Source organism: Haliotis asinina, chromosome 2, assembly GCF_037392515.1.
Source record: "Haliotis asinina isolate JCU_RB_2024 chromosome 2, JCU_Hal_asi_v2, whole genome shotgun sequence".
Lineage (NCBI taxonomy): Eukaryota > Metazoa > Mollusca > Gastropoda > Lepetellida > Haliotidae > Haliotis > Haliotis asinina.
The window spans coordinates 42,399,538-42,423,445 of NC_090281.1; the positions used below are offsets into that span (position 1 = coordinate 42,399,538).

The 23,908-nt window shown below is 40.6% G+C and overlaps 2 protein-coding genes across 2 annotated transcripts; both read right to left on the reverse strand.

Moving 5' to 3' along the window:
- Positions 1–1,211: 1,211 nt before the first annotated feature.
- Positions 1,212–17,755, reverse strand: LOC137271810 (dorsal-ventral patterning tolloid-like protein 1). The gene is made up of 23 exons (XM_067804212.1): positions 17,678–17,755; positions 16,786–16,819; positions 16,271–16,522; positions 15,586–15,678; positions 13,659–14,052; positions 12,458–12,717; positions 10,996–11,088; positions 10,728–10,823; positions 10,119–10,181; positions 9,545–9,793; positions 9,172–9,258; positions 8,653–8,880; positions 8,098–8,220; positions 6,780–6,790; positions 6,249–6,561; positions 5,628–5,720; positions 5,189–5,452; positions 4,914–5,006; positions 4,157–4,405; positions 3,850–3,936; positions 3,365–3,592; positions 3,157–3,264; positions 1,212–1,274 (listed from the first exon to the last, which is right to left on the reverse strand). Exons 1-22 carry the CDS (start codon positions 17,753–17,755, stop codon positions 3,161–3,163), a joined length of 3,492 nt encoding a protein of 1,163 aa, XP_067660313.1. The 3' UTR covers positions 1,212–1,274; positions 3,157–3,160.
- A 172-nt stretch (positions 17,756–17,927) lies between these two features.
- LOC137271811 (uncharacterized) lies at positions 17,928–22,702 on the reverse strand. Its single transcript, XM_067804213.1, has 2 exons — positions 21,034–22,702; positions 17,928–17,968 (listed from the first exon to the last, which is right to left on the reverse strand). The coding sequence occupies exons 1-2, from the start codon at positions 22,700–22,702 to the stop codon at positions 17,928–17,930; spliced, it is 1,710 nt and encodes a 569-aa protein (XP_067660314.1).
- Between the last annotated feature and the right edge of the window lie 1,206 nt (positions 22,703–23,908).

A 23,908-nucleotide genomic window follows, 5' to 3' on the forward strand; every position in this document is an offset into this window, starting at 1 on the left:
TCGAACATGAAATTGTCTTCTTTGACATACGCCTGTGTGTCTGAAATAATATGACAACTTCTGTACGTCATGTGAAATACATTTTACTACTTTGTGCTACAACATATTAAATGGTGATTCACAACGACATGTTACATTGTGTTGTGCTACAACATGTTAAATGGTGATTCACAACGACATCTTACATTGTGTTGTGCTACAACATGGTTCACAATGACATTCGACGCTGCTTCACAATACTCCGATGCGTTTTTGTGCAGCACACCAGATCGTCTTGATATAGCATGATATAGCATGCTACAATGGGTTGTCCCATACAGGCTATTTGTAATGTACAGTGTCATCCCTAAAAGACGCTATGTTGCAGGGATAGTAATGCCATATAGGCACAATCTTTATATGACATACTGATTTGCGTGTGGTGTTACGACATATACCTCTGGTGTCAAACTGGATGGTGTTAAACAGCCGTCACTCTCCGAAGTTGGAGGAAGGAAAGATCATTCCTTACTTCCTTCATTCATTCATTCTCAAACGTTGAGATGAAATAGTCTCACAAGTAATAGTACACATCATGTACTTTGTGTACCTCTCTGACAAGTGTAAATTGGCACGTCGTCTTCGGACGAAAATGAAATGAATACACAATGTCATTTAGAAAGTGGCCAAATGTAGACTATGCTATATTTGGGTTTACACTTTCTCAGTTCTAGTACTTTTACTGCAGAGTTTGTCCACATTTCAAACGAACTCCCAGAGTCTCGACTCATGTGTAAATGCAATATGCTACTGTTACCTTTATTTTGAAATCGGTACGGAGTAAGACGCACATATCAGTGTAAAGATTCATGTTGTGTGAGTGAATGAGTGAACAGGATAGTTTCACATCGTACTGCATTCATATTACAGATACACACTGTGCTGCATTACATCTAATTGATCTTAATCATTCAATGCTTGATTATATATTATTGCACATGTTGTTTTGCTGTTGTTGTTGTTGTTGTTTTGTTGTTGTGGTGGTGGTAATTCATTGTGAAGATGAAGTGTGGGTAGTGGACACTTTACTACACTCATTTCTTGAGCATGGACTCCGCATGGCCTGACTCACATGCAGAAGAGACAATTCCAAAATGGTTCCAACGTTATCATCTGTGGATGAAAACAGCGCTTTTATGCTCACTCATATAGAAACAAAACAAATAGTCAGTGCGGTTTTTATTGCAGATTTTTATTGAGCATGTGTTCCATCTTGTGGTAAATGATCCACGGATCTGTAAACAAAATTAACATGCATTAGAATCATTGAAGAGAAACGCTGCTCACACATGCATTCAGACAATCAAAATTGGTTTTGTGAAGCTACTATATATAGATCATCCCATGTGTAGTCACCAGCATTACTTTGAGCAAAATATCGAACTACTCTCATAACTTAAAAATATGACGAAGGTATGAGAACCCTTCTTGAGGAAATTATGTGTGAGGGTTTAATGCAACATTGCACTTTCAGTATTTTCTGTGTTGGAAACTACATTGGAATGTGTGGATATTGGAGTCTATTTTGTAACTGAGATATAAACATGTAAATGCAGGTACCAACTATGACAGTAATAGTGATGTGTGGTCAAACTGTAGGGAGATGGCTGATTAGACTGGCCATCAAAACACGCCACATATAAACTTGCAAGGCTGACTTTGTACCTTGTTATGTGGCAGTGTTGCTCATTATGTAACAATATTACAAGAATCATGCATCGCATTTGCTGACATTTCTCAGCATTCTTTTTCTGGTAAGAGGAATTAATTCTTGCCTCTCATCTCTCATTAGGTCCCAGGTTTCAAGGAAACCAGCATAATGTATGATAATCAGTATGCCTTGCACTATCAGCTTTGGCTGCGTTGATTTATCCTGACCTTATATTTGAGTCAAGATTTGAACCCAATTGTTGAATTATTGACCAAACTTCTACAGAAGACGTCTCCATGCTCATATTGGGCGATGTAGCTTTCGCCTTGATTGAGGGGAAGAGTGGCACTTTGGTATTAAGGAAATTACAAGTGGAAATGTAGCCCAGAAGCATTGTAGGTGAGGAAGATTTAATTTGAAAATGGATGCTTATGCAGATAAAGTGAGATTTGAAACTAAGCAAGACGAGAGCGAATTTCGGATGAAGCAATCGGAAGTTGAAAGACGAAATTATGATGAGGGAACTCGATTTACAAAATCTCCCCTTATGTCAACTGGCGATATACTGTTATATCTCTAAAGGCAGCTAACACCTATTCACAACTTTCTCCGAATGTGATGTTGAAAACTATATTTTTAAAATTTGGAGAGATGAGTAAAATCTGAAATTTTGATCCTGTTGTTGCTTTCTGTCTGTGTACAGTAGTTGCCTTTTCATGTTGATCGACTTCACGATAACCTTGTTGAAATCTGTTTGACATGGTGTGAATTCGACATTATCAATATCATGCTTTACCATTACTAACCAAGCAAGATTATCTGCTTTCTCATTACCCTGAAAGTATAGCAGGAGTATTCTCAGCTCTAAATATGGCCCCAAAACAGATTTTAAACTGACATCATACTTAATCCTTACTTTCTTGATGTTAATGGTCATTTTAATTAAAAAGAGATGAGCATGTAACAGTTTCTGGCCCCACGTGTTTCAAGCAACACTTTTGCCTTCCTTGGGATTTCGCAGGTACAAATTACCTGTATACTTTTAAGACAGTACTCACTCTTACCTACCAATCGAAACAGCGAGTATAAAACCAACCTAACTGTCAAATGTGATGACGTCCATGACTCTACGTCCAATGGATTCCATTTGTAAGAAAGTTATTACAGGAAAATTGGCTAGCACTCCAAAGAAAGACCAGGCATTTCTTTTCATTGAGAGATGTCTTCATGTCCTTTACAACTAACGGTGGTTATGGTTTCTGGGAGGTAAGAGCTCAGTTATTACCTTTTTCCATAATCTCGTTACTTTAATGGTTAGGAATAATGTCGTGTAAATTAAGAATGCACCAACCATGGGTAAGGGTTTAAAGGCTGGTGTAGGTTTATGGATATTAGACCCCTGATGATACATCGAATACGATTAATGGGAAACATATTTATACTATCTAAAATTGGTGATTACTCACCTACCTAGTATTGAATGTCTTCAGGGAGGAAGACGTATTCTGTCTTGAAACCGTCTCTTGTCACAGATCCATCGCTTGTGAAGATGAATTGGAAATGACCATCAGTACCTGCAAAAACAGAAATACCGACATTTTGTGTCCAGTAAAGGAAGGCGAAAAACTGGTCTTAACATATCAACGTTATGGGTAATACATGCGTGCTACTCACTGTAAATCCTCTCTCCGATGTTTGTTCCACACAGCCTCTCTCCTCCTATCTCAAGAGCGTCGTATTGGCAATCCCTGCCACTCTCAACATCAAACAGTGGGAAGTTGAAGACAAGTTCTCCAGGACCAGGGGTGTTGATGGTGTAGGTGCAGTTCATGTTGTTGTCGTAATCACCAGGCTGTGACTCAAAAGTACCGGAAGTGCCGTTGACAGTTGCATTGCAGTAGACTGAAACAGGTGTGATTTATCGCGTAATTAAGTGATTATTATAAATAGGGAATATGGTTTTATATGGTTGCATTGCAAAAGACTGAAGAAAGTGCGATTTGGAAAAGTGATGCAATGACTATTTAAGCCTAACAAGAGTTTAGTTTTATAAATAACAGAAAAAGGAAATACATAAATGTAGACACGAAACGGATATAATTCAGACAGGAAACTGAGATATCAAACGTATAAAATTTACATTACATGAAGTTACGTACCCAATTGAGTGACATAATTAAAGGAGAACCCGCTACGCACAACGGTTCCGTCACTGGTAAATGTCATGTTAACTGATTGCCCATTGTCTGCAACACAGTAAAACATAGTCTCCAATTTCACTCTTGTGAATACGTCACTCTCCACAGATGCCCTCTGTGAGCATCAAATAATCAAAGAAGCATTACTTTATGTAGCATAACTGAGGATACGTACATTAATACAAGGATAACCGTATAGTCGGTCGAATTTTGATTTGAAATACCGATTAACTACGGCTAATTACTCAGCATTGTGAGACTATCTTACATTCTCGGGTAAAGGACTCTCTTGTTCCACACAGTTGCTCAAGGGTGTCGCCACTTGTCACTGTCAAACTGTCATAGTGGCAGTCCGGTTCGTCCTCGAGGTCAAAACGGGTAAAGTTAACTGTGGTAATGTGAGCGGAAGGAGGAAAGCGGAGAGAAATGTCACAGTGCTCGTTGTTTTTGTATCGTCCCTCGGAATCAGTGGGCAGGGTATAGGTGCCCTCAAGATCATCACTATCGAAGTTGCAATCTGGAATGTCACAGGAAACGACGAGAAAATAAGGTTCTTCATTTGATACTTGAACTTGAACTTGATACACAAACATTTATCCCCATCTCTGTCCCCCGTGAGACGTATTTGTAATGCAAAACCTCACCATAAGTATAAATACTCTATTCCTTTTTGTAAACCCAAATACAACATATATTACATCTTCACTTATTCGTGGCCACGTTACGATAGAATGTTACTGACACAAAGCTCCACATCAACTTGTGATCTCTTAAGGTTGTACGTATTGTCATACAGCCTTTGTGACACTGGTGACATGGTAAGGTCTTCACGTGTGCCTTACTGTAAGCAAATATGAACGACTTTCTTATTTTATGAGACAATACAAAGACAATGTTTCATATCAAAAGGTGATTAAATGGCAGCTGTGGCAGTCTGTACAAACAGATAAAACAAGGGTTGTTTACTGTTTCTATGAAAATCTGTGGTATGTTGTTTCAGTGACTTAGACCTATGGAATACTTACGCTCCTCAATACTGAACAAAGCCACAAAACCCCTTCCTGTAACACTGCCGTCACTTCTAAAGCGGATTATGGCTGATCCACCTTGTACTGACACTGAAGGAAAGCCAAAAATAATATCAGAGCTGCAAGAATATATGAAACTGTCGTAAAGGAAATGCAGACGACTATTTTCGTAATCCATGTTTCCATTGTGTGTCCTTTTGCTATCATTACATCTATAGGTACTTTTGATTTCACGATCTCAAACGTCACTTTTTACCATATAATACGCTTACGTCTTGTTGCGTTGGGCAAATCACTTCCACAGTATTTGTCATCTCCAACCTGGACGTAGTCATAGCGACAGTTGCTTGAGGACTCTGTGTCGAGGGCGGTGAAGTTGATGTTCAGATAGAAGGGGGTGTTGCGAGTAAACACATACGAGCAGTCCATGTTGTTGGGGTAGTTGCTGCCGGTACCAGGGAGACTTTGGATAACGCCCTCCGAGATGTTGGTGTTGATATATGAACATTCGCCATTACTCAAGGAAGGAACACCTCCTGTTTGGCAGAAATAATGGAACACTACACTCAAAGTCGTTACTATAAAAACATTTTATCAAGAAGCCAACTGAATCAACAAAAATGCACCACCTGTTCACCTAGCAGATTTGGTTTTAATGTCACAGAATGGTATGATGCATAATTAATGCCAGTACACGTGGGTTTAACTTACTTGGCTGGAGGGTGTAGGTGGCGTTGTATCCCAATCCTGTCCTACTGGAGTCAGAAGAAAACGTCACTGTGGTGTTACCTCCGTCTGACGTGTCTAAAATTAAGCACATTACTGTTTTAAACCTAACTAAGAATACAATCATTAGCTAAAACATGTGTTACTTACACCTCTCATATATGCTAAACTTGTGTTAATCGCTCTTTGAGCGCTTGACACATCTCTCTTCCTTTTCATGAAAATTTATAAGAAGCTATCAAGGAAGAAATTTATGAACGCCACATGTGTGTCGGTAGTTTCAGTACAGCCTCTCGTTATGAATGTAACAGCTTATTGTGGAAATCTTGTGACATGCTTTAATCATATATGAACACACCAACCCACCTCAACTGACAAGTTGCTAAGTGACATTCCTGGTATTTGTTATGAAACGTACAAGATCAATATTTTGTAAGTATGCAATTCTGAAACTGACTTACACATGTATGGCTTCTCCCTTTTAGTGCTTTCGTTTGAAATTGTGACCATAAACTGGATGATATGTAACTTGAAACGTAAGAATGAGACATTTGTAAATACAACAGTGAACTATGACATGTAACAAAAGATACAAGTGAAACTTACACTCCACTGTTGTGTCACTCCAGGTTGATCCACATCCTTTCTGACTGTTGCCCCGGCCCATATCAACCTCCAGATAATCGTATCTACAGTTAGTTGAGGACTCCAGGTCAAACGTTGTGAAGTTGACGACCAAGATGTATGGTAAACTGGGACCTGTGATAACAGTGACACATCGCTCGTTGTTGGCGTAGCTGCCGTTGCCGGGGCTTGTCAGGATGCCATTTTCTGATGTCAGGACTTGGTTGCAGGTTTCTGTCATTAAGAGACGGGAGACAGAATTTGTTACTCCAGTGGGCGTGCGCTGGGTTAAACGCTGTTTTGAACAGTATTCCAATTATACCAGGACGTGTCTGGATTATCATTTGCTACGAGTACTTGATAGTACATACTGCTTTTGAGACACTTTGTACAGACACAGAAGAACAGATATCAGGAGAATCATTATCGGTGACTATTTGTGGACAGAGTAAGATCCTGTGTTTCATGGATTCAGTGACGCTTTAGTATATATGAAATGCCTGGCTATCATACAGGAAGACTGACTGCTATTTAACGCTGCACACAGCAACATTCAGCTATTTTTCGACTGTATGGTTTACTTAGACTCACCAGGCTCAGTGGTAGGGGGAATGGTTGTCACTGAAAAGTAATGTCAAACATGCACTTTTGCAGGTATGAAACAAATATCATATTACATTATTATTTGGAAGTCTTAGCTAGATGTGAAATCAAATTCAGTAATGACATAGAGGACTGAGAAAGCAGCTTAGTATGTGAATAAGTCTTTGGTTTCTGTCTAAATATTTGAAGAAATCTCATATAATGTTGACTCGAAGCCATGGTGTGCACATTACTGATTCATTAGAGGGCTCAAAATCTGTTACTCCAGTCGGTGTGCGCTGGGTTAAAAGCTGTTTTGAACAGTATTCCAATTATATCAGGACGTGTCTGGGTTATCATTTGCTTCGAGCACTTGATAGTACATACTGTGTGACACTTTGTGCAGACACAGAAGAACATCAGGAGAATCATTATTGGTGACTATTTGTGGACAGCGTAAGATCCTGTGTTTCATGGGGAGTGAGTAAGTGAATTTGGTTGCACGCCGCACTCATCAATATTACAGCTATATGGCGGCGGTCTGTAAATAATCGAGTCCGGATCAGATAATCCAGTGATCAACAACATGAGCATCGATCTGCGCAATTGGGAACCGATGACATGTATGAACCAAGTCAGCGAGCCTGACCACCCGATCCCGTTAGTCGCCTCTTACGACAAGCATAGTCGCCTTTCATGGCAAGCTTAGGCTGCTGAAGGCCTATTCTACCCCGGTACTTCACGGAACTGTGTTTCATGGATTCAGTGGCGCTTTAGTATATATGAAATGCATGGCTATCATACAGGAAGACCCAATGCTATTTAACGCTGCACTCAGCAATATTCAGCTGTATTTCAACTGTAAGGTTTACTTAGACTCACCAGGCTCAGTCGTAGGGAGAATGGTTGTCACTGGAAAGTAATGTCAAACATGCACTTTTGCAGGTATGAAACAAATATCATATCAGATTACTATTTGGACGTCTTAGCTAGATGTGACATCAAATTCAGTAATGACAAAGGGGATTGAGAAAACAGCTTAGTATGTGAATAACATGTTGATTCGAAGCCATGGTGTGCACATTACTGATTCATTAGAGGGCTCAAAACCCTTATTGGAACGTTGCAGATACAACATCACCCCAAACCCACGTGAACACTTTGGTGATTCCTTATACAAAGAAGAACTTGGAATCCCGTTCCGATTAGTGCCAGGAAATACAACACTCGCCACTCTCAGATTCAGTACCTGGTAGTGTTGCTGGTGGAGATGTAGTTACATTGGTCTGAGTGAAGTTGAAGTTTATGCGGAAACCTTCACCCGTTACAGAACCGTCACTTGTGAAGACGAACTGGAAATGCCCATCAGTACCTGTGGACACATACTTATATCTTATTTACACAATAAAGGAGATCGATATTTTAAAGATAAAAAAACAAAAAAATAATCTGTTCTTTTCCGAGAGACTAATAACCAATATCCATGTATCATAATTTCGACCTCGAGGAACACCAGCGAGCACACGTGACCCTGTGAATACCTGTCTAAAGAGATACTGATGTGTCACAGGTGCTCCTAGAGATTTGAGACACACATACGTTACTTAATTTGAAAGGTCTTCAAAAACAAAGGTGTTACTGCGACATGTTATGTTGTTCCCTGAAATATCAAATCTTAGATCTAGATGGACATTTGTGGTACATAAGGTGTATTCTTCAGAGCACGTGTCACCTGAAAGGCGGGACATGTCTTGTTTCCTATATTGCACGGTGTGTGTGTTGTGCATCTTTGTGTCCTACTCACTGTATGTCCTGCCTTCAACGTTTGTTCCACACAACCTGTCTCCCTCCATCACGACAGCGTCGTATCGGCAGCTGCTGGCTGTCTCAACGTCAAACGATGGGAAACTGAAGACAAGTTCCCCAGGACCAGGGGTGTTGATGGTGTAGGTGCAGTACATGTTGTTTTCGTAGCCACCGGGTAGTGACTCAAAGGTTCCGGATGGAGCGTTGATTGTGGCATTGCAGTATACTGAAACCGGAGAAAATGATGCATTGCTTCATCGACTTTTGTGAAAAGTAAGTGCGCCTGATTAAACTCAGCAGGAGATTATAGGAAAAACAATGACTATGTTTGTGTTTTAAGTTGATTTGTTTGATTGTGTTTTAACTTGATTCGTTTGATTGTGTAAGTATATGTTGCAGGAAGAAATTCTAACCGCATCTTCTCTTATACATGTCATTGTTAAACCGATACAATGCCCCTGAAAAGACACACATATTGCACATGTAAATATCTGATACTGGATACAAACATACGTACCAATTTCAGTGACATAATCAAAGGAGAAACCGCTTCGTACAACACTTCCGTCACTGCTAAATGTCATATCAACTGACTGTCCGGTGTCTGTAAAACAGTAAAATGTATGAGAAACATGTCACTGTCATTGTGTCTCTGAATGCGAAGGATAATCCACATGTATTCTTCAGTTTGATAAGTGTATACATGGTCGCTACCTAAGACGTGTCGATGCATTTATAATTACTGGATTATCTCCCAAACTAGCACCTTCTCGCGCCTTTTAGACTATGGCCTTGTACTACCAGAAAACATTAGCACGGGTTTTGCTGGAGTTCATAACCATGAAAGCTTTTTGTTTACAGCATATTTTAAAATGTGGAGCAAGACTTACATTGTCGGACAAAGGACTCTTTTGGTCCGCACAGTTTCTCGGTGCCCTCATCGCTTGTTATCGTTAAACTGTCATAGTCGCAGCCCGAATCATCCTCGAGGTCAAAACGGGTAAAGTTGACAGTGGTGATGTGAGGGGTGGGGGGAGAGCGGATAGTGATATCACATCGTTGGTTGTTTTCGTATTGTCCCTCGGAATCTGTGGCCAGGGTGTAGCTGCCCTCAAGATCATCAATGTCACGGTTGCAGTCTGGAATTTCGGAACACCAACAATTACTAACTCATGCATCTGAAACTCTTCCGGTTTTATTTAAATGTTAAAATGATTAATGGCATTTAAACGTAATTATAAATGGATCTATTAGTTGACAAACAATGAAAGCTGTTATAAACATGAATCATGTTGTCCTATTTGAACATGAATCTACTCTATGCGGCTTTTCCACTCTTGACTGTTTACTTAATTATTGCTTTTCAATAACTATTGACTTCGCAAGTACATTATTGCTCATTCACCTTGTTCTATCTGAAGAATATCTGAAGAATATGATTTAACCCCAGCAAGTTGTACTCACCGTCACCGGTGTCGTCTGTAGCGTTCATAGTTGTGTTCACTGTCCAGAACACAGAGGCATATTTAACGTTCAATTTAATAGGAATGATTGGTGAATTTTAAATTATTTAATGCAATGATGACATGGAAGAGAACTAGAATTACTTCACGTCATATAGTGACAGTTTTACACAAGAACTATTGATGGCTGTGATTGGCAGATGCTTTAAGCTTCAGGTTATTAGATAGGATTCAGTTACATAGCACACTTGGAATACCTGGTAGAGTTGTGGCTTGTGTGGTATTAGGTGACATCGTTGTGTTGAAGATAGGGTCCACTGAATGCAGATAATACCATTACACATGAAGTAACAACAAAAGTGTAGTCTCGGTATGGATGGATGTAGTCTGTATCTACGTTATTGTCAGCCTCATGTCTCATGCTATCCGTGTAGTGTCTGGGCTACACAGACACCATGCTGCTTCCAAAGTGAAACACCATCGAGTGGTGTCATACACATGATAGAAAAGGGACATGTGTTCATCACAGCTTAATGTTTGAATTCAAGGAAACAGTTTTACACTAGAAGTACAATGAGTTAGTTCACTATAAGACAGAAACGTGCACTACCTGGTAGCGTGGTATTTTCTGTAATGTTGTATAAGTCGGTTGTGTTGAAGATGTCCACTGGAAAGGGTGTTATCACATCTGAGTCAACCTCTTGAACTGCAAGACGTGACAAATAAGAGAACGTACGTTATTGTCATCTTAATGCTAATGGCCGTAGATGTGCAATGGGTGTTTCCTCGGAACCATGTTCCGAATCTAGCTTCCTGGTTATTTATACGCTTGTAACCGAATATTCACCCTCCTTTGGTGCAGCTAGTCAGGTATTTACCTGGATTCATGGCATATGTTGCCTGGAAACCCCGCTTGGTGACTGATCCGTCAGAGTGGAAGCAGACATTGAAACGTCCGTCGTGGAACTCAACTAGAGGTACGAAAGCAAAATACAATGTGTTCAAAGTAATATGCATCATGAAGAACTGTTTATAAAATCTCATAGTATAACTGTTCTATTCACATAACTGTAAAAGTTATATTTTCTTGACACCATTAGAAATATATTTCTGTAGATATTCTCTTGCACTGGCGTTCTTAATTATGTCTTGGATTGATTGTGAACTGCCTAAGCTCTAGATCAATGTCTAGATGATAACATACGCCTGCAAAGTCGTTTTGAACTTCTCAACAATTAACATTGTAATATTATGCACCGCCAACAATTTCCTGAACTCTCTTAATTTTTGTATAATCACGCATAAATTGGAACTACACGTGCTTCAGTTTGCATGGAATGTTATTTGCTTAACAACATATCCGACCAGTCTGTCATGGTAAGACTTCGTCTGGACACTCCTCATACATGTATTCCCATCTCAATGTACCGTTGAGTTACATATAGAGATACGGATATATGGATTTTACCAAAAATCTCTATCCTGTTTCCCAATGCTCTAAGCCTGTGGTATATCACGCATGAAACGCTAACACAGGTCTCCTTTGAGGAATGAGAGAGTGGGTTTACATTTAAATTCAAATCAGCAGTATTTCAGCTATATCGTGATTAAAACTAGTCCTAATTTAGGAATACATATAAGACAAAAATGATGTCAGCGAAGAACTGTAAACTTACTAGATTATCACAAAATGATGTAAAACTAGCTACCATATGTCTGTAAAGGTAGAAAACTATTGTTGGACAATGCAATGTAAATATAGTGTATTTATCGCCAACACGTGAAGGTAGTTTATAATACTGGGGTCCATAGAGACTTACATTACTTTTGCTACTTGTATGAACCCTAGATGGGTTTACACCAACATTTCAGTCGTTGGCGGATATGCTGAGATTTAGCCATACATTAAAATAACAAAATGTCAGGTATTGTCGATCTATAGCCCATTTTTATAATGTCTTGTCCACAATTCAAATATCATTTTGGAGATTGACGCTAGTTTTACTTCTACATTACTGTGATATTCTATATAGTTGGTTTCTCTGTCCTTCGTTGACATGTTTTTAATATCTACATGTCTTGCTGGTGACTTTACAACTTGTTTAAGTCACGATATGGCTGAAATATATCCGATGTGACTCACTCACTCACTAAAATGACAAAATTACTACGATAAAAAACCTGGTTGACTTACATTTACACCAGATGTTTTCGGACTTTCGTACCCTGGCTGGAGGGCAATAATTTTACGATATTTTAACCCCCTTTGAGGGTACAGCCACTAACAATTTGGGTTATAAATTTAAACTTCAACCAGAACAAAATCAGTCGTCAACTCACACTCTCTCTGGGTACCCTCAGCAACAGTGCCACATTCCCTCAGTCTGGTATTGCCGTCATCAAACTCGATATAGTCAAATATACAGTCGGTGGCCTCTTCAATGTCAAACACGTTCATGACAAAGGTGATGATGCCCGAACCCGTGAAGCTTGGATGAAGTGAAAAGCAAGCGTCCTGATTATTGTTGTAGCTGCCGTCATCGTTGATGCTGATGCTGCCATGGTTTCCATAGTAAGTAGTGTTGCCTGAACAAGATACATATATACTAAGTTAACATTTCGTCACATATATTAACGGTTTGAAAGTCGAACCAAAAACAAGTATGATTTAGAAACAAAACTTGAAATGCAAATTTCTTACTCTTTGAGGAAAAGAACACACATGTTATTAAAGCTAATTGATCATGCCCTGGCTACTAGCAGATCCATACCCATTATTCGTTATCATTAACACAAGAAAAACGTGCTGGTTTACTGCTAGCAACAAAACATCATGATTATCATGGCTTAATCTACCATCAGGGGTTACGTTGATAGTGTCACATCTGGGTATGTCCTCAGGGAGGGGAAACACTGAAACCAACAAGAGAAAACATTAGCTCCTGAAGTTTCACTAGCCATTACAGCGAAACGGACATAGTTGTAAAGAGTCAGTGAGTAAATGCGTGAAAGTAATATATTCCATAAGGGCTTCTTTGCTGAGCAGAAGAATATATAAAATCATACCCAATACAAAATCAAAACTTGCATGTCGTTTTTAGGTTAAACAAGGCCAGTAATTGCGCTATTGTGAGGCTCCATTTCTGGTTAGTGATTGCCTGGTCTGTTAACATGCTTCTGGTGCAGGGCAGGAGTGCTGCTGGATGACGTCAGGAAACAGTCATACTCGTACTGGAGTCGTTTTCTGTGTAAGTGGAGGACGCTACCCGTATGTCAGGACATGCGCACTCAATTTACATGACTACACTCACAATAATGTATTTCGTTGATGAATCGAGCCTGATGTTATCTGGTGTTGGCGTGTCATGACAGGTGTAACAAGAGAAACTGATTTCTTCGGTACAACAATACATTTTTTGTCTCCAAGTCCTAATAACAAACATGAATAAACATATGTGTTTTGAAGCACGATGATAACACTTGATGATAAGGAAAATACATACCACCGATGGTCCCTGGATAGTCAGTTGTGGCATAGTAGGGATATGGATAATAGTCGGGATAGCCTGTTGTAAGTTGGGGATAGTCTATAGGGACGTAGTAGGGGTATAGGGTAGTCACATAATCTGGATATTGGTAATAGTCGGGATAGCTTGTTGTAAACTGGGGATAGTCTGTAGGGACGTAGTAGGGGTATGGGTTAGTCACATAATCTGGATATTGGTAATAGTCGGGATAGCTTGTTGTAAATTGGGGATAGTCTGTAGGGACGTAGTAGGGGTATGGGGTAGTCACATAATCTGGATATTGGTAATAATCGGGATAGCCTGTTGTAAATTGGGGATAGTCTGTAGGGACGTAGTAGGGGTATGGAGTAGTTGCATAATCTGGATAGTCAGTGGTCAAGGAGCTTGTGGTAGTAGGGTCGATGTTATCTGTAAAAGAAGATGACCTGTGTTATTATTTCTGTTAGAACTTAGCACTTGTTAAATCAAATCCTGCAAAGGTAGTAATGAGTGAATTACTATGAAAATAGTGAGTGGATAACTGATGTTTTAACAGTACCTAAGTACAAAATATCTTCCTTCTGTCAATATAGGCTGCAGTACAAGTAGAATGCCCTATTGTTTTACTGAACAGATGCATGACCTTCTACCATCCAGCTTAGTGAACGTCCATACTGAGCCCAGAAAATCCGTTTAAGAATTGGTCTTCGGAAACCAATTTGTTTCGTAACTTACGGGATCGGATGGTCAGGTTCACTGCTTGGTTGACACTTGTCAGTGCATAGACCGGTGCTCATGATGTCAATCACTGGATTGACTGGTGAAGACTCGATTACTTACGGACATTCGCCATGTAGCTGAGATACTGCTAAGCTGCGTTCAGCAACAAACAGTTATAATTTAACACTGATAAACTATTGAAGCAGTGTCAACACTGCAACAACGCACATCTCTATGGGAAGGAGAATCTGGTAGAACCCTCCAACCGGAAGTCGTCAACGAGTGCATGCCTAAGGGGTTGATTCATAAGTGGGATCGGGTTCAACTCTTTGGAAGACGATAACATCAGCACCACCCTAATGTAACAATTTGTGCGTCAAACAGAAGTATGGAGTATGCATCTGCGTGAATGTCAAAAGGACTGGGGTCAATGTTTCTCACTCTCCTGGACGGAGAGATCGCCCTTTGTCACAAAATGCCCCCGAATCCATTATGCTGTTCGTTTGAAAGTGGCAAAACGCAACGAGAATCTTGTTCCACTGCTTTTGTTTGAAACTGCTATTTCTACATGTCTGTTGAGCACGATGGAATTGGATGAGGAAAGATCCGTTTTGATGTCGTCCACCTCAGCATGCAATGAATTAGAGTGTCGCCAGTTGAAATAGGGTGGGCGTGAGTGGAGAAGATGGTCGCGAATCCCTTCCGGACACGTGTCATACAGGTGAGTATTACACCAGGCCATGTGTTCTTAAAGTTTGTTATAAGCAGGACGGTAATATCAGCTTTAGTTTGAATGTTATGAGATATTGCGGCGAGATTTTGCAAATGACCATTTTACCGTTTTTACGTTTGGCCCTGGAGTCGTGTTTCATTACGACAGGGGCAGACAAAACGTTGTTCGAGTTGCAGGGCAGAACAATGTTAACGTCTTACAATGTCCCACAATATCCCCATACTTCCCAGCCAATGACCACATCTGATACACTAACGCTAAAGAAACTCTGCTGAATCATTCCTCCTTTGACATCAGCGTTTTTTGCCTTGATAAAACCTGCATCTATGTACAAGGTGGACGCACGTTTTGAACCTCTCTTGCACAGTTACTTACAAACATATGTCAGATGCGCTTTTCAGGTGGACTGTTAAGATTCCTTTCCAATAATGGCATTTTATTGGTGGCAGGAAACGTTTAACAATTGTTCTTTTACCTTTGAATGTCCTACAATAGATTATTCTGCTCACCTGCGTATATGCTGTACGATCCACTGGCACCTTCTCTGGTAACCGAGCCATCGCTGGTGAAACACACTTGGAAGAAATTGTCTGTGGCCGAGACTGAAATATATGATAGTTGAAAATGTGCACAGCACAAAGTTTAAAAGCTGTAACAACCGAAAAACAAATGTTTGGTCCACTGCAGTTGACAAACATTGCGCATCACATTTCGGTTGTTCCAGATAACTACACTGAATTCATGTTTTAATGTTTACAATGTAAAGAATAGATAAATTGGACAACTGATATCTATTTGCTTTAGAGTTTTTGTGGGATAGTTTCAAGGTGTATTTGAGATAATTAGCAAATACCAGGATATCCCGAAAGTGTGCCAGGTATCATTAGAATCTTATTGGTGCTAAATAGATGACTTTCGAGTTTGGCACAGTGTTTGAGATGTAACGACCGACAATTGTGCAGAGCAGGCCCCTTTAAGTGCCTTGCTTATTTAGTCAGTAGTTGTATATGCTTCAGGGTGAAATGCACGCAACACTCTGATGCACCTATATGTGGAATACCTAAACATTTAACGCCAGTGTTTAGAGCTATCTACTAGAGGAATAGAACCGTGTACTAACAAAGGTTACATTTTTCTACGTCTACGTTCAGCATTACGTTTGCAAATATGAACTTCATTTATCATACTACTCACATGTACTTGAGAAGTTGGTCTTCCGTCCACACTCCTTCTCAGGTCCATTTTCCGTGTAGAAAGTAAGAGCATCATAACTACAAGTGGAGCTACTTTCTAGGTCAAACGTGTCAAAGTTGAACGTAATTGTCCACGTGGTCCCTTGTACGTCAGGTGTGAATTCCCAGCAACAGTTCTCGTTGTTGCTGTACTGATCGCCAGTGTTGGTGGAAATTACCCCGAAAGTATCATATCTTGTTCCTCCATCACAACCTGCAGAAGGAACGTGACTCGACCTTACACACTAATAATGGACAACTATAGAAGATCCAGATGAACAGAATTTAACCAGTTCATCAAAAAACCGCTGTGTTAATAATATTTCTGCTAAATAGTTCGCTGTTTAATGTGCCGTGCTACAATTGTTCAGATGACAAATATTAGGATCTTAACGGTAGACAACACACGAAGAATATATATTCGTCAGTAAAAACAGGTCATATTGAAGACAACTCATGTATAAACATTTTACTTACTGCTTGTTTGTCGCTTCTCTCGTGATTGAGCGTCCTGTGGCATAAAATGTATAAATACTAATGAATGTGATCTCACAGTCACTCCAACAAAACATACATGCCCTATGCGTGTACAATCATCACGTGACTATTTTTAATCGGCTTGGCCGTTTACTAAGCACGTGCCGATTCCAACTAAACTGCTGAAAATTCAAACTTGTTTATTATTTACTCAAGAGCGTAAACTGACACACTCGATGATAGATATGTGTATTAATAATATAAGAAAACAGTATATAACAATGACAAATATTTGGTGGCTGGAGGTGTAACGTCGTAGCTACAAATATTTTGTTCATATGACGTCGTGCATGCATGTGTATATGCGGCTGCTTGTACTCGCCCAGGCCTAGCTGGTCTTATAGTGCTAGCTAGCAGAAATACCATGTCGCAGTTAAGCATGAATGTTCAGACACACTATACTGACTCCGTTCCGGCAAGTCCTTGTTGTACCTACTAATGCCGAGCGCCAGACATTGACCAACAAGTGTTACATTTTAACGATTTTTGGTATGTCGCAGTTGGAGTTAGAACCTGCACCCTTCACACGGGCAGACGCTTTAACCACTACACCACAGGGGCGGTCATATGACACATTAACGCTGAGGAAAATCAGTTGAGGATGATACCTTGCGTCCCCTTTTGACATCATGTATATACTTGTACATAAAAGTACCTTTCCCCTCCTGCCTTCACTTTAGGCACATACTTAACAACTGAAAGGCATATATTTCAATATGTTTCCAAAATCTCTATAGCGGACATGAATTAAACAGTTCCAAGATTGTTCAAGCAGTTTCGCCATCATACCTTATCTTCATGTGATATAACCATTCTGAGTATATATACTCACGTTGAAAGCCCGTCCTTCAGTCTGAGCCAAAAGAAGGCTCACTACCAGAGTAAAGCAGATCATGCCTGGGACATTCATGCTGCATGTGCTGGATTATACGAAATGTGCCTGCTTTTATACACATTCATAGAACAAACACCTGTTCGATGCCACAACAAAAACATGTTACATAAGAATCCTCGTCAGTATAACATGACGAAACAATTAGACAAAAAGGCGAACATCTGCACTCGTGTCGACGGTCCACTTGCTATCTTGGAGCTTGGATATCAAAACTAATGGACAGGTGAGCTGAAACATGGAATACGATTACATGTAATGTTTGCACAGCTAGATCGCTCATATGCAGTACTTCGGACTTGCAGTTGTACAATTGACAGTCGTTATTGACTACGCGAATTACATCATCTCTCTATCAATTAAAGGGATAATTCAGTTAAAACTGACTATGAAGTACACTAATAGCAGTGATGCCAAAAACATTCATCAAGGCACCATATACGTTAATATGTAACTACATGAATTATGTATCATTTCTGAATTCATTCTGAATGTCAATTTAGTTACACCGGTGACGTCATTAGCAACTCAAAGTATACTTTAAACGTCACGATCCTCTGAAGAGAGTGAGTGAGTGAGTGAATGTGTGTGACAATACTTGAGAGTGAGTGAGTGCTTGAATATGTGAGTGAGTGAGTGAGTGAGTGAGGATTTATGTCGGCGATATTTCAACCATATCGTGACTAAAACAAGATTTTAGATTGGTTTTAGATTGATTACCTTGTTTTCATCGCTATATGGCTGTAATATACCGATGCGATGTAAAAATTTAACTCTCTCACTCAAAGTATTTTGCTTTGCATTATATTGCAAACCTGAGTAATTGAATATATCTGAACCTATCTGAAACAACACTCAGCAGGAAAGACTAAACTGTGAAGAACAATATTGCATTTGCATTGAATATTCCATGACTGAACTAAAGTCACTTTCTAATTTTCTCCTGTAAAACGCGTACTTGCATTACTTGTCATGCATGATGACTTTATGACGAATATTGTCATCACCGATTTTGTTACAAGTGCGCAATGCATTTCATGTCCAGTGGATTGTACGATTCCGACAAGGTCTTGAGGCTGTAGTATATATGGAAAAAGATACCCAAAATGCCAAATCCGGACCAGGCTCATCTCATTCATACATTTATTTACTTATTTCTGTACTGGTCATTAGGGCGAGAAAATGTCATTTCCTATCCGACATTCACAAGCTTCCTTGTGGCTGGAGGAGCAATCCAACTACACCCACACTGATTTTTCACAGTACTAGCAGAGTTGTGGTTGTATCTAACGTCTACACAAGAAAACTATAAATTTCGACGATAACACAAAGCCACTTTTTTCAGTGCAGAACCGTGAGCTCTAATGTGTGGACCACGAAGAAAATGTGCTTTTGAAAATTCCCAAGTGTCGTTGATCTTTCAAATTATGGGTAAGAAGAAGAAAGCATAAGTAGAGGTACTCAAATTGAAGATTCGTTACTTATATTCTTTCCTTTTTCAAAATATTGGCACTCTCACAGACAGCAAATTGCCCTCTAAACATGGCACAAGTCTGTCCATCTCCGATCTCATGTGAACCGCGTTGTGCTTCCAAGTGGTGGGATGAATGTGTTCATGTGTGTATCTCGTCAGTAATATTTTAGCATTATGTATCACCCTCCCGTAGATTTTGTAAAGATCGTGGGCACCATATTCTGCCTATATTGTTGTGCACTACAGCATGCTACACGATTATTTACAACACCACGCTACATTGTGTTGTACTGGAATAATCCACAGAGCGGTCAGCTACATGGTACGTTATGATTCGCTCTGACATGCTTAGATAATAACCCACGAGGTACGAGTGATTACGGGAGATAAATCCCGAATGAAATTAATCTTCAGTGTCCCGAGGTTTAGCGGGTAAGTGGGTTTACATTTAAAGTCACATCGGCAGTATTTCAGCCATCACGTGACTAAAGGAAGTTGTAAATTCACTATTAATACATGTCGAGTTTAAACACCTGTCAATGAAGAATATTATTTTAGAAGTAAAACTAGCATCTCTCTCTCTAATGAATTTCAAATGTGGACAAGAGAGTATCGATCGCCAATAACTGACGGTAGATCACCATACTAGGAACCATGGCGACTTTCAGTACATTTGCTTCCTGAATGGACCCCAGGTGGATTTACACCATCCTTTCAAGGATGACAAGAATTGTTTATGGATGATCAACTTCTTTATTCCAGGGTAGCGACGTTTCGGTATAGATTCTTATACCGTTTTCAAGCGTGTGGGGAATGGCAGGGGGAGTACAATATATATACAGCAGAGATGAGCATGTGATGACAATACAACAATGACAGGATTAACAATAACTATTTGAGGTAACAATACATTAGAGAAGTGTTGAGGTAAGCTGATTAAGGACTGAAGCCAGCGGGGGGGGGGGGGGGGGGGGGTAAGAGGGTGAGTTGACAGAAGCCAGAGTGAGATGAGTGGATTAATTGGTGGAAGCCAGGGTGAGTTGAGTGGATAAATTAAGACTGGGGGCCAGAGTGGGTTGAGTGGATTAATTAGTGTTAATGATGCAGTTGAATGCCGGAGAGACAAAGACGCCTTGGTCCCTGTTGATTGTTGGGTTGTGTCTGCGGATTTGTACTGCTTCAGCAAGTTTGCGTTGTTTGAAGTCATGTTTGTTGCTAGCAAGTGTTGTGACAGTGTCCCAGTTGATGTTGTGGTCAGGAAATTTGGTGATGTGTTCCGAAATGGCTGATTTTGTGTCACCTTTGTTTGTGGAGGTTTTGTGTTCTTTAATGCGTATGTTGAGTGGTCTGGATGTTTCCCCAATGTAGTTGCTGCCGCAGCTGCAGCTGATGTTGTAGATGACGCCTTTAGGGTGTTGTTGTTGTGTACTGTGTTTCCTACCGTTAGCCTTAATGATTGTTTTGAGGGGTGTTCCTGTTGTAAAGTAGGTGTCAATGCCTGCTTGTTGCTTGAGTAGACGACTGATGTGGTGTGATGTTTTGCCGGTGTATGGTAGTGAGATGCGTATGGGAGCGGGATCAGGCTTGGTAGTAGTGGGTTTGGGAGGTGGGTTGACAGTGGAGTTAATGACACGGTTAACAAGTTGGGGAGGGTAGTTGTTTAGTTGGGTGAAGACATGCTTGAGATGGTTTAGTTCGGGTTGAGGAGAGACAGAGGATAGGTTTAGGGCACGGCGGGTGAGGGTAGAGATGATGCCCGTTTTAGTTCGGAGTGAGTGGTTTGAGTCAAAGTGGAGGTATTGGTCAGTGTGAGTGGGTTTACGATAGACAGAGGTTTGGATGGTGTTGTCAGTAGTGCGGGTGACGAGAACGTCAAGGAAGGGGAGTTGTGAGTTGCTTTCAGTCTCAAACGTGAACTGAATGCGGGGGTGTTGCTGGTTAAGGTGCTGAAGGAGAGCGGAGGGGTCGTTAGCTTGGGGCAGAATGACAAAGGTGTCGTCAACCTTCCTGAACCAGCAGGTTGGTTTAATTAGTGAGGAACTGAGGGCTTGGTGCTCAAAGGAGGTCATGTAGATTTCAGAGAGGATGGGAGAGAGAGGGGATCCCATGGGCAGACCATGGATTTGCTCATAGAGTTCATCACCCCAGGTGAAGTATGTGGAGGTGATGGAGTTAGTAATGAGCTGAAGGATGGAGTCAGTAGAGAGTTTGGTGTCCAGAGGGGAGTCGAGGTTATCAAGGCGGTTACGGAGGATGTGCAGGGTTTCGTTAATGGGAACACTGGTGAACAAGTCCACTACATCATAACTAACGATTTTTCCAGGGTTTTCAACAGTCTTAAGTTTCTCACAGAAGTCAGTAGAGTCTGATATGTAGGAGTCCGCGGTTTTGCCGAGAGGGGCCAAAACTTTCGTGAGGTGCTGGGCAGTGTTATAAAACACTGTGTCTCTGGAACACACAAGGAGTCTGGCTTTAGGAGGGTTCTTGTGGATTTTCACAGTAGCTCGTGCGTAGGGAGCTTGAGGGTGGGACACAGCAAGTTTGTGGTGCAGTTCATGCGAGAGTTCATAGTTGTCACGTAGTTGTTTCAGGTGGGCTTTGTGTTGTCTCTGGAGTTTCTGTGTGGGGTCTTTCTTGATCTTGCGGTAGGTGGTATCATCGTCGAGGATGTTGCTGACCATTTTGTTGAAGTCATTGGTGTTTAGGACTACAACCGCTTTGCCCTTGTCTGCTTGGACGATGGTGATGGACTTGTCTTTTCTCAGGTCTGTGATGGCTTGTCGTTCAGGCTTGGTGATGTTGGGCTGCTGGGGCTTCGACTTCTGGAGGATGTCAGCAATCTGGTGGCGGAGGAAGTCAACCTTGCCACCAGGTGCCAACTGCTGCAGCCCCTTCTCTACGTTGATGATGAAGTCATCGTGGTTGCGTAGAGGTCGGGTAGGGACGAACTTGAGTCCTCTGGACAGCACGCTGATGTGTTCTTTGTTGAGGGGCTTGTCACTAAGGTTGACAACAGTCTTCCTCTGGTAGTCGGCTTTCTGTAGTCTGGTGGTGGTGCAGTCAGCGGGTTTAGGGTTGAGTTGTTGGAGTTTCTTGAGATGGGTAGTTTTGGTTTTGTTGTCAAGGATGTTGTTGGACTTGGTCTGGGCAGCACGGAGAGAGGAGTAGGTTTCTAGTTCGAGTGTAGAGCTGAGGGTGTCAAGGTGGCTGGTGATGCTGTTCAGGGTGGTGGCTTTTACCTTGCGGTGGTGGCGGATACGTTCTTTCACTAGGAGTTTAGAGGCGTTGTGTAGGATGGATCTCGCTGCCGGAGAGTTGAAATGTGAAGACAAACTGAGACCGTTGGGGACCAGGTTCAGATCTCTGCATCTCATCAGGAAAGTAAGGTGATTGCTGGAGTTGATGAATTTCTTCTCTAGCCGGGTGAGGGAGTTGATGGTTTGGATTGCCACGTCTCCATGTAGACGACGGATAAACTGTTTGAGAGGCATTCTAGAAGTTGCTGAGATAGAGATGACAAGAATTTTTTATGGATGATCAACTTCTTTATTCTTTATGGACCCCAGTTTGATTTACACCATCCCTTCAGCTGCTGATGATTGTACAAAATGTTAGTTACAGTTAAATACAAGCATACTACTTCTAAAAATCCTGGTAAGTTTAAATTTACTTCAGTTTTTTGTTACTTACATACCCTCTCAGTAGGACAATGATTTTACAATACTTTAACCCCCTTTGAGGATACAGCCACTAACAATCTCAGTTACTAATCCAAACTACCAATCATTAAACGCATAAAAAACAGTAATTAAATGAGAACTATCTGAGTTAAAAAATTTCCTTAACTGTTTTAATGGTACAATGTTCACAGCAGGCAGGCAGGGGTGTAAGGGAAACAGCTATACGGGTAGATATGTCAACCAAAAACAACAATATCTTGAAATTTATCAACCACAAAAATCAGATGCCAGTACCATACATTATCTACGCCAACTTCAAAGCTATTATTAAACCAATCGATACGGTGGTGCCATCCCCTGATAAACGGTTCACCAGGGAGACTATATATAGGGAGAAGAAACTCCCCGAAAAGCCACTGAACGTATGTCTCGGGTCGTTACGTAACCAGTGTAGTCAATATGGCGGCAGCGTAGTATTTAAGATTGAGCCCGTTTTATTTTCAGCAGCTGATTAAATTCGCTGAGTGTTATAACAACTGAAATCCTGCATGTAGAAGATAAGTTAACTATTTTGTCACTTTTGTTTAAGTCAAACAGTTGGTATTAGTGTCCGTGTTAGGACAGTAATTAGCAGAAAAGTTACAGTTAAGTCGGTATGTTCTATAGTTCACTGGCTTCTATTCTCGATTCACCGCGCAGATAGACTAAACTGTGCCTATGAAAACTTCTTTCACACATTCGTTTAATTTTTAGAATGGAAACATGCCTTTAGTCGAAGGTATTTGCAAGTAATGGTAATAGTTGTATGACTTAGAAAAAATTGTTAAGGTGTTTTTGAAGTGTGTGAAAAATATGACATGTCGCCGATCTGTTCTGATCCGCCATTGAAATGCTACACGCTGTTGTTTGAGTGTTACAAAATCATCTTTGACATACACCTTTAATTCTTATGAAGGAAGTATACTATCAGGTGAAATGTCTTTGCAAGTAATAGTGATAGTTTCATAATCTAAAAAA

Excerpts from the sequence above, each read along its gene's own strand:
- LOC137271811 (XM_067804213.1), bottom strand. The coding sequence starts at position 22,702 with ATGCCTCTCAAACAGTTTATCCGTCGTCTACATGGAGACGTGGCAATC. Across the intron at positions 17,969-21,033 it reads CATCCAAACCTCTGTCTATC|CTCACCTGTCCATTAGTTTT; the intron begins GTAAACCCACTC and ends TCCATGTTTCAG.
- LOC137271810 (XM_067804212.1), bottom strand. The coding sequence starts at position 17,755 with ATGAATGTCCCAGGCATGATCTGCTTTACTCTGGTAGTGAGCCTTCTT. Across the intron at positions 8,221-8,652 it reads CGTTGAAGGCAGGACATACA|GTACTGATGGGCATTTCCAG; the intron begins GTGAGTAGGACA and ends ATGTGTCCACAG. Across the intron at positions 5,453-5,627 it reads CACCTACACCCTCCAGCCAA|GAGGTGTTCCTTCCTTGAGT; the intron begins GTAAGTTAAACC and ends TCTGCCAAACAG.